General features: G+C 38.7%; 1 protein-coding gene across 1 annotated transcript; it reads left to right on the plus strand.

The window, feature by feature from the left end:
• Positions 1-1,864: 1,864 nt before the first annotated feature.
• tmem175 (transmembrane protein 175) lies at positions 1,865-8,860 on the plus strand. The gene is made up of 10 exons (XM_073466269.1): positions 1,865-2,161; positions 3,715-3,753; positions 3,971-4,068; positions 4,218-4,269; positions 4,661-4,696; positions 4,821-4,904; positions 5,054-5,218; positions 5,815-5,893; positions 6,037-6,172; positions 6,451-8,860. Exons 1-10 carry the CDS (start codon positions 1,955-1,957, stop codon positions 7,121-7,123), a joined length of 1,569 nt encoding a protein of 522 aa, XP_073322370.1. The 5' UTR covers positions 1,865-1,954; the 3' UTR covers positions 7,124-8,860.
• The last annotated feature ends 2,850 nt before the right edge of the window (positions 8,861-11,710 follow it).

Here is an 11,710-nt window from a genome sequence, read left to right on the forward strand (position 1 = left end):
CTCTACTGTGGGGCTCCTGAGCCAGCAGCAGAGGGAGATGTAGGGAGGAGGACGATCATAGATATTAAAATGTATTTACATATGTTAGTGTTACCATAATATTTTCTTTTTAGTGGGAGATTCATGAGGTTGTTCCACCTTTAAAACAGCACAATATATTGTAATACAATGGTGGACGTAAAGGGACAAATCAGTAATTTATGGGAACAATATTGTTATTTAGTTCCTTTTGTTTATTACATTTGTACCCATACTCTAAATACACATGTTCTGTCTTTGAATGTTCTGCAGATCACCTGTGAAGAGTTACAGGACCGAAAACCCAATCTCCCAGCTGCTGCAGTGCCTATTACTGTGTAATGTCTCCCTCTAGAGGCAGAAGAGAGCTTCACACGTCTAATGTACACACAGTTAACTATGAAACTCCTTTTAATTCTTTTTAAAAAAAACAATTTTGAGGTTAGACTGTTGGACAACACAACCTTCACACAGTGCTACTGACAATTGTTACCACAACATATTACTATTAAAATAATATCTATTTTAATTACTGATTGCAAATCAAAATTCTCTATTAATGTTTTTGCTGCAACCAAGACTTCTTGGAGCTTCCTCATAAACTGTGTTTCACCTGCTTTACATTCTCACACCTTATTGACCCACATCCCAGTAGGGTCATCAGAGAGGAGATAAAAGCTACAGAGCTCTCACTCTGTCCCTTTATGCAGGAACTAAAGTACCAGAACCAAAAGGAGGAAGACAATGAAGGCATCTTGTCTGAAGCCTTGTTGTCAGTCAATAAAATTTGGGAAACCGCTTAAAAGCAGCAGAACTTCCTATTAAATGAACTATTGGGGTTTTCAAAATTGTAGTTTCATTTATTTTTAGGTAAACAACTGCTTATTCAATGCAAATGTAGGCTATTGACACTCATTGGGGTTTATCTATTAATCAATAAGTCCAAAGTATAACAAGTTAAAGTTTGAATGGTTATTCCCAACATGGCACCAGTGTGTCAAAGGTGCTCTGCAAATATTTTTGATTTTATAGAGTCATGTTTATCTGAGTGGACAACATAACCCCAAGTATCAGTGGTGGAAGACATATTCAGATTTACTTTAGTAAAATTAAATCAATACGAGAGTGAAAAAATACTCATTATCTCAGGAAAATAACATTTGTCATTCCATGTTTATGACATAAATAACTCGTGATTTCGAGAAAACAAATAAAATTGAACTCGTTATCACGGGAAACAGAGGAAATAAAAATATGTTTGACCCATGACCGTTTAGGGCTTCAGTAGTTTTGTGCTTATCGACAGACATAACTAATGAATGGGCTAATTAGCCTACTAACAAAATGAGCAAAGGGCCAGAATGAGGTTGTTAAAGGGCCACCAGTTGAATAGGTCTGTTATACAGAATGTCCCATTTCAGAATTATATATTATGTCACTGGATTATGTGTAAGCATAATGCTTCAGCTGTCAAACGTGGGGCCAAATTTAAAATACATGATATAGTGCTGGGTAGTTTAATCCTAACAATGTCCAATAATTTATTAGCTAATTTATATTTTGTATTAATAATCTCAACCTGCAAAGTCATTAATATTGTCAAATAAATGATGTTGGGTAACACTAGTATAGAAGTATAAAGAAGTGTAAGATATAAATACTAAAGTAAAGTACAAGTACCTCCAAAGTGTACTTGAGTACACTGGTAAACTAACCATTCTATCTTTCCTAGACCTGTCTCCGTTTTTAACCACAGAGTGCGTGCTCTCACCCTCAATCAACGATCTTCGCTGACAACAGGAACACAGCCTGGTATCTACTTCCGGTTTCCTCCCCCCTCCTCTCAGTCAGCTGTCTCTCGGCTGTTTGCAAACAGCTCCGTCCGCCGGGTCCATGGTCCCCGCTCCGTCCTCTGCGGGCCTCTAGCTGCTCCACCATGGAGGCCAACGACGACACCGACATCATCGAGCACCACGTCGAGGAGGAGATGGAGAAGCGGGCCACGAGGAGCCACGCAGCCTCCTCCTCCTCGTTCCTGGAGAGCGTCACTCCGTCCGACAGAGAGGGCCACAGCGGCACCCAGTCCTCCCACAGACTGCTGGCCTACAGCGATGCCCTCATCTCCATCATCGCCACCGTCATGGTAATACAGCGTAGTGTGCATGTGAAGGACAGCATGCTGCAGAGAGCTTTAACCCCCTGACAGGAGTGGTGATGGAGAATCTCTTTATTATTATTATTATTATTATTATTATTATTATTATTATTATTATTATTGTTATTATTATCCCCTGAGAGGTTAGAGTATGTTGCACTAGCACTGGTTAAACCACTACTTATTACTTCTGTTCAGCTACGTCAGAGGGAAAATGTGAACTCTCTACGTCACTGTGTATCTGACAGCTGTAGTAAGCTGTTGTATGATGTGTTGGTTGTTGTTCAGCTGCAAAACATATGATAAACTTATCAAATAAAGCACAATGCAACTGATAAAACTATCCAGAGACGGCAGATTAGCGAAAACTGGCCCCACCCTAACCAAACACCACATAAAATTGGTGCCTATACACTGCTGCATTGAGCTATAATCCAAAAATATATTAGTTAACTAATTACTTAATCAAATAGTTGTTTAAAAGGAATAATAATAATAATAATAATAATAATAATAATAGTAATAATAATAATGATAATAATAATTTCAGGTATTAAAGGGGCAATGTGTATTTTTGGAGAAGAAATTCAGAATTTTAATATTAACAATATTAATGAGGTAATAATACAAACTGAGAAGTATTTATTTTTACCGTAACAGAATAAACAAGCTGTTCTCAGAGGAAAATAAGGTCCAGAACACTGTTTGAAGCTAGAAAGGTGGCAGGGTCCGCCAAATATAAACAAAGTAAAACAGTATGAAATTGTGTTGTCCTTTAAGGTCAGTTTGTTTATTCAGTCATGAAAACAGAGAGAGTTTGTTTATTTAATTTGTTTAGGCATAAAAAAATAATCAGTGGATGAAGATCTTTCTCTTCTGGTTTAAATGTCATAATGCACCTTTAACCACAAATGTCAAACATTCACTTGTTACAGTTACATAAAGGTGCATTATGTAAGAATTTTAATTTAAAACATTTGAAAATCAGCTCAAATGTTCAGCAGAATGAGAAGAAATAACACTAGATGTTTTGTCAATGACGTCTATGTATTGTGTTGCAGAGGTATCTATTGAAGTTATCATGCTAAACAGCTAGCCTCTAGCTCGTTTGTGCTTCAAGAGGCGATAGTCTGATGGTAAACAACACCAACACTCCCAGTCAGCTAATACAACCGCTAGCTGCATGGTTAATGGAGCTTACCGGCAGCAGCAGTTAGCGGTTACTGTGGTGATGTACTGACCCTTATTTGTGTGACGCATGACTCTGACAGCTGACTGATTCTTACGTATTGCTATTAGGATTTGCTGCTTCATTTATGATAGTAAATGAGGAGATGTTACTTTGGGCTCTGTGAAATCATGATGAGCACTTTTTTCACAATTTTATGGAATAAATTAATCGATAATAGTTGGCAGATTAATTGATGGTTATGATAATATTCATAACAGAGTCCTGGACACACAGAGCACAGGCGTGCTGGTCGGTTGGAAATCAGATTGTTATTGTGCTTTCTTTTAAATGCATTGTCCTGTATTCACAGATATTACCTGTTGCCCATACGAAGGTGGAAGACAACGAGGTAACGTTTGACGATAATAGATGTTAAATACAAATGTCATTATTTACACTTCAAACGAAAGCTATAAATGTCTGACTATATGATACTGCTCAGGTTTTCAAGTTTGGGTTAAGGTCAGCTGAACTTTGACATGAAGTTTAGCAGCAGTATTATAAAAGAAGGTTGTGATACATGATATATGTTGTAAATGTGTCGTCTGTGTGTGTCTGGCTTGCAGGAGTTGAGGGAGAGTGTTCAGCTTCTGCTTACAACGAAAATTGCTGTTTACTTAATGACATTCCTGATTGTGACTGTTGCATGGGCTGCTCATATCAGGTGAGATGTTGTTTTATAATTATTATTATTATTATTATTATTATTATTATTATTATTAGTAGTAGTAGTAGTAGTAGTAGTAGTAGTAGTAGTAGGCTTATGACAGCAGTTTTGAGGTTTATTTTGTGTTTCCTGTTTGCGTTTCACAGGTTATTTCAAGTCATTGTACGCATCGACGATTGCCTCGCACTGCTGAACCTCGTGAGTACCGTGCGGTTACTGCTGCCGTCTGGCCAGCGATACAGAAGTATCTGCTGCCGTACCACCAGACTTACAGAGCAGCTTCTTTACTCAGGCTGTGAGCTTCGACTCAAATAAAAAATACTGTTTATTTTGATGAGTAAATATTTATTAATCCAGATTATTTATGAATCTGTATACATTCTGTTTTTGTGAGCAGCATAAAGGGACTTGTATCTAGAATTTTGAGTATATTGGATATTTCATAAGAAGAATTAGATTGCAGGTACATACAATATAATACTCAGTAATATAGTTATGATTTTAACGTACTTGTGAATGAAGCGTGTTTTCTCTGGCGAGCTCGTTTCCTTCTCTCTGGTGTGAAGTTCTGCTTTCGGTTCTGTTTCAGGCCTGCATGATGCTGATAACCTTTCTACCGTACACAGTGAGTATGAGTCACTGCAGCGGATAAGCAGAATCTGAATCCAACACACTGTTTGCACAAATACAAGTGAGGTTGACTGACCTGATTCAGGCTCTCTAATATACCGCGTGACTTATGTTTGCAGTTCTCTCTGATGGCGACCTTCCCCGAGAACATCCTGGGGATTTTACTCTTCTGTGGTTGTGTGATGGTGATGGGAGTCATTCAGGTAATGCTGCTACTTTGCTGCTCAAGTGGAACTATTAAAATTCAAAACACAAACTATCTTATCACTTATTTACCTCCAACTTCTTTTCTACATTCTGCATAATACATATTTGCACATATATCTTAATCATATACGTCTTGTTTCCCTAGTCGGTGATTGTGTTGTACGCCTTCAGCCGTCCGTTCCTGCTGAACGAACAGATCCAGATCTCAGAGCACCAGACCTTTTACAAACACCACATCCTCAAAGTCATCATGCGGGTTCCCCTCATGTGCTTCATCGCCAGCATCTTTTCCTTCATCTTCTTCCAGCTGGTGGGTAGCATTTGCTCTTTTCTTCAACTGTATAACGATGCTAAATTTGAACACTAGTAAATGATTAGATTGATTAGATTGAGAGGTATCTTTGAGCAGCCCTGCCCGAGCCACTTTGTACAAGAGGTGATAGTCGGACAGCAAACAACACTCCCCTGGTGCTCCGAGCTCACAGTCCGGGCAGGGTCAGCCAATACGACCGCTAGCTGCACGGCTAACAGAGTTACTTAATGGCAGCTGCAATTATCAGCAGTTAGTGGTTACACTGGTGATTAGCTGCGCCATATTCTTACATATTACACCTTTAACTTCTAAGATTTAGGGCTGCAACAAATTATTATTTAATTAGATTTATATACAGATTAGTTATTCATCCTTCACTACTCCCTGGAGCCCAAGTTAGCATCTTTATAATATAGGTAGATATAGAAATATATAGATATTTGATTTACACTTATATAAAATTGTAAAAAGCAGAAAATCCTCACAGTTGAGGTCCCGGAACAAGTAAATATTTGGGCATTGTGCTTGATTAATGACAAATTAGCAAATGAACTGTTGATGCTGTGTGGTGACATTTTCATTTTGTCTTCCAGTCTTACGTGCTGTTGGCGATTGTCATTTTCCTGCCGTACATCTCCCAGTCTTTGAAGTGGTGTCGCAGCAAAGCAATAGGTGAGAACTAGATTTTATTGTGACAGGCGGGTGAAATGAATATATGCCTACAAACCGGCCAAACACACTTTGGTTGTGGATGTAGACTGAGATCAGAACGACTCGTATCTCCTACGACATAAAGCAAATCTTGTCCAATTCAGGTCAGGTGGAGGAGACTCCAGACTCCATGTTGTTTTACACCTACCTGCCCAACGAGCCCCTCAGCAAGGACCGAGTGGAGGCTTTCAGTGACGGAGTTTATGCCATCGTAGCGACGCTCCTCATCCTGGACATTTGGTTTGTTTCACTTGATTTCCTTGAATGTACAGACTTAGAGATAAAAACACAAGCTGTCCATCCCATGAACTCTATGCACACGTATGTTGGATTTACTGTAATTATGCACCAGTTATACCTGCATTGTACTTTTGTAAACATTGTGTTGTTTGTAGAGGATTTGCTCCATTTGCACTCACATAAAATGTTGTGTACTTGGATTAATAGTTTAAGAAAAGTGCTTCGAAGTGTTCTGAAAGGCCTCGTAATGTTCTTCCTCTGTGGTCGCTCCCGTTTAGTGAGGACAACGTACCTGACCCGACCCTTGTGCAGAAGCAGTATGGCGGTAGCCTGATCGCAGCTCTGCAGGACTACGGCCCAGAGTACCTCGCCTACTTTGGTTCCTTCGTCACCGTCGGCCTCCTCTGGTTCGTTCACCACTCTCTCTTCCTCCATGTCACGAAGGCAACGCGCTTCATGGGCCTGCTGAACACCTTCTCACTGGCCTTCGTCGGAGGTTTGCCCTTAGCCTACCAGCTAACGACCGAATTCTCACACAACACTCGCAACGAACTGGAAGCCATTCAGATTAGCTGTGTGATCATTTTCTTTGCAGGTATATTTCAGCTTGCTATCTGGGTAGCCGCTCTTTATAATGAACAAGAAACTCTGCACCCTTATGTACGTTATGGCGGACGCGAGCACGTGTTTATGCTAGCTAAGCTAGCTCTGTACCCCTGCGTAGCTCTGGGGACATTTTTCCTCACATGTATTTTGAGTAAATTTAGCGCCCCAATTTTCCACCTGATGCAGATCACGGTGCCTTTTGCTTTTCTTGTGTTGAGGCTGTTGGTGCGTGTCGCGCTAGCTTTGCTGCGGCTACTTTTCTGTCCCGACAGGCCCGACCCGAGGTCAGTAGTCGATGAGGAAGATGAAGAGACAAGAGTGCCATTCAATGCTTTAGTTACCTAGCTAGCTTAAGCTAACTGACAGAGGAATGGGGCATTATTGCTAAAATGCTTGGTCTCTGAAAGAGGTACTTGAGGGTTTGAATTGGTAACTACGTGGAAAAGAAGATTGCTCTCTTTTCAACTCTAAACTGGTTCAGACCTTGAGAAGAAATCAGGGCAGATGGGATCAGATATGACCTCACATGATGTAGGCAAAGTATGGAAGTCATAGAGATAAGGCACTCGGCGAACAAATGAAGTTATGAAGGATACTGACAGCCAAAGCCCATTCACTTATTTGATTTTTTTTACATGATGCCTTGAAGAATATATTGATGCTAGTTTTGATTGGCGGATAATCAACAATCATCTTCAAGGACTCAAAAGCTTACGGTCCACAATAAGACTTCCCGCTTTAATTCATACCTTTTGCTACTTTGGGACATGTAAGCGATAAAATCAAAGCTGCTGTAAGCATCGTCGTCATTTTAGCTAGCATTATTCTAGTTTTAAAAAATCACTTACAGCAGCTTTAAAGTCTTGCATTGAAAATGTTACGTACTATTGGAATATAGAGCTGTTCAACCCTGAATTTAATCAAAATAAATCACTTACAGCAGCTTTGAAGATTTCTGTTTTCAGGGATGCCTTGAAATCATGTAAGCTAGCTTATGCTTGCTGATTACACCTCGCCCTGAAGGTTCAGTCAAACAGACCAAACAGTTTTTCATAATTATAGTTCAATTTCTGTGCCAAGTTCAGTAACATAAACAGTCCGTCCAACTGTTAAGGTTTTAATTCAACCTTAATAATTATTGTTTTACACGGGAAAGAGTTTCTAACCATGTTCGGACAGTTGCAGAAATGTATACACGAGAGCTGATGGATAAAAACTTATTTTTTTTCAAATTTGTCTCCTTTTGCCCCCAAGTTGACCTGTTAGCAAACAAGCTAGGTTGAAGTCTGTAGTTTTTGGCACTTTAAACATTGTAGTGAACGGATATGGCCATAAAAGTTCAAATTGCACTATTTTGATTCAGATATTTGTGTGTGATGCCCACTGGAATGTAAGATCATCTTTTTTGTCACAATGCTGTTTTATTTCTACTATTATCTTTTACCAGGACGACAGTGCACTTAAACGACCCCTATAACTGTATGATTGAAGGTAGAAAAGGGCCAGATTGTGCATTGCTGTTGTTGCTTTTAGTTTGTGATATTGTTAAAAAGGTAATGTTATTGCATTAAATTAATATCAGAACACCTTAAGTTATTTTGTGAAAATTGTTCCTTTTTTATAGAGAAGTTTGTAAAATCAGGTGTGGTACATTTGTCCAGAAGGGGTCACTGTTGATTCTGTTAAATAGTCCTGAGACGCTGAAGCCATTTTCATGACTTTAATGATGATGCTATGCTATGTTGTACACTTGTGTGTTGGATACTGACTCAAAGGGAACTTAGATCTGTGATGCACTTTAATGGAAACCTGTCGGGTGATGGAGAAGGTTTAGTTTAAATTGCTTTTGTAAATTCCTCCAACATGTTTGTTGAGACCAGAGGAGTCCCTCTCTGAATATTCCCATGAAAGATTTATGTTCTCAATGCTTCGGTGTTGTCTGTCTGTAACGTCTAGATGAGTGCAAACGCTGCATTTGCTCTTACACACTGTTCAAAATCATTTTTTATAAAATGTCAAATCAAACTGTCAAGCTTTGTTTTGTGAATAAATCTGAAGTCATTCCTTCAATGTGAAAGTGAACGCTGTCTTGTCATTATGAACAGCACAGTAAACAATCAATCAAGACATTTTAAAGAAAACAAACTTTATTCACCTCCGTACAGTAAACAGCTTTACAATATCCCTAACAAGATATCCATGTGTCTCATACATTACTTTTTTATTGCCCCCTATATTAACAGAATACCTTCCTCTGTATAATTTTTAATATATTATCCACTCCAAAAGCTATAGATTTCCATTAGAAAACATCTCTGCTCAAAGCAAATCACACAAAATATAAACAAAATGATAAATTAAAAAGACAAGCAACCAAACATCTGCAGTGCATCATTTCCTGACATTTGGGCTACTAAAACTACCGTTGTCTTTCCTAACTTCACGTTTGTGTACCACAGCCTTCATAACTTCAATAAAAATATAAATTAATCCACACAACAGCTTCGATCTGAACCGAAAAACAACCGTAAAACTGTGGAGTCTCGAGTGTCCTGATGGAATAATGCACTTCATTTGTATAATAATTAATTTATGTATTTAAGTGACACTGTAGAAAGTAACTACATTTACTTAGAATGATTGATGCTATATATATATATATGTTTTTATTAATTATTCAACTTTATTTTGGTCTTTAAAAGATGCGATATGTAAGAATTGGCCACCTGTCAAATTCATACTCAAAACAGGCAACCACCAACTACTGCTAACTGCAGCTGACATTAGCTACAGTTAGCCGTGCAGCAGATTTTTGGACCAGGACGGGTCGGGGCTAGCTGGTTAGCATGCTCATTTCAACAACTGCTATTTATTCACATTCTGTCAATTTAATTTCTGACTGATTCAACTCAAATTCTTACATATTGCCCCTTTAAAGATAAATTTGCAATTTACTTTTTACTAGTGCTGAAACAATTAGTCAATTAATTGATTAGCTGATCGACAGAAAATTCAGCAACTACTTTGATAATCAATTTGTCTTTGTGCTTTTCACAAATTTTCTGACATTGTTTTTTTTTTTTCCAATTATTCCAGTGGCACACTCCAGACTCCATATAACACAGCCCTTGGAAAAAAAACAAAAAACAATCCAAATAATTCGACCATCTGCTGTTCGTGTTGATTTTTGGTCAGATTGCTGTAGTCTGAACACTGCCCAGATGTCTCCATGCTTTGCTTCATCTTGTTCAGTGTGTAAGATGGACAGAGAAGGTTGAATACAGAAAAGCCTGTAAAGCAGTAGTGTGTGTTTCACCAGAGTTATAGATTTATACAGTACAATACAGCTGGTCCCAAAAATCCACCCAGCACCCCCCATTCACTTCAAAATGGGGAAAACACGCTAAAAATGCACTTCTATGAAAGAAAACATGAACAGAACAAACCGGACAAATAAATTATAACATCCTCGTTGTCCAACAACTGAAGGAAGTGAACAGAATACAGTGACACACATTGCACAGGCCTCAGATACTAATGTAACCCAGTTCCAAACTCTCTCCTCGTTGTTTTCATTTTTCAGAACAAAGAGAGAATGCTGGAATAGGAAGGAGACGGCTGTTTGGCCCCGGGCCCTGGAGCTTTTCCAATAAATGAAGGAAATCAGTGTTAATCAGACAGTGCTTTGGTAAACATTTCTCTCTGAACAGATCTGGATTCAATCAGAGAATCTCATGGCTCTGCGGAGGCAGCTTTCTGATAATGCTTTAATGCATTGTCTCATTCATCACACTGGTGAACATGTGGTAAATCATAAATGCCACAGATTTCCTTTTAAACAAAACTATCCAACGCTTATTCTCAGGAATCAAACTGCAACTTGCACATGATGAATATATTGCTGACAAAGCCACCTCCCAGTGTATCAGATCTGTACATACTTGAAGATATATGTAAATACAGCACTGTTTATACTGTATATACACACATATTTTAAAGTATATAGACTCCACATGTACTCAAATCTTTTGTTATCATTGATAACATCTTATATTGCAAACTACATTCAAAACTTAATAATTTAAAAGTGATTTAATGCATAAGAAGAAATAGCAAGATTTTTTTTTAACAGTTTAACAAACATTGAGCCCGAGGATGTGGGAACCTCCGGAGTGGTCTGATGCATCCACCCCCTCCACCCCACTGCTACAGTGCAACTAAAGTCATTGGTTAAATCGATAAAGGAAGCACAGTTTTTTTTTACTATTTTTTTTAAAGGAACAGTTCACTATTCTGAAAATACTCCTTCACTTTCTTCCCCATAGTTAGATAAGAAGATCAATATCACACTCATGTATGTGCCTTTTAGATGGATTCGAGAGCTAGGAGGTGATTAGCCTAGCTTAGCATCAAGACTGACAGCAGGGGGAAAATTGCTGTAAAAAAAAAAATTCTTTTAGCAGTAGTAGACGCAGTTTTAGATGTGGTTTTTCAAGTTGAACACTTTCAGTGCAGTGTCTCTGCCGTTTGCCAGAGCCATCACACTGTCCCGCACCACCGGGTTTGGTCTGAATAAGATCATTATTTCCAATGTAGGAGATCATCCGTGGTCTCCCAGGCAGCTATATGAACCATAGCTGTGCACCACACAGATTTTCCACTATGTTTTGCAGCCAAAGTTCAACTTAATTAAATTCTGACCCGACATAAGCTCAGCATTGAGAAGAATTTTGAAGAGTCATGTGCCGCTCTTCAGTGTGCGCACAAACCATTCGCTCTCATGTGTTTCTGATCGTCACTACGACGCCTGAGGGACATTACTGTATAAAACTGTTGTTTGTCATTTACACATTACTTAGAAAGCTTTGTAGATGAACACTGGTGGGGTTCCCCCCTCTTTCCAGCCTTGATGCTATTTACCTCCCAGCTCTA

This window comes from Pagrus major, chromosome 5 (genome assembly GCF_040436345.1).
Source record: "Pagrus major chromosome 5, Pma_NU_1.0".
NCBI classification, from domain to species: Eukaryota; Metazoa; Chordata; class Actinopteri; order Spariformes; family Sparidae; genus Pagrus; species Pagrus major.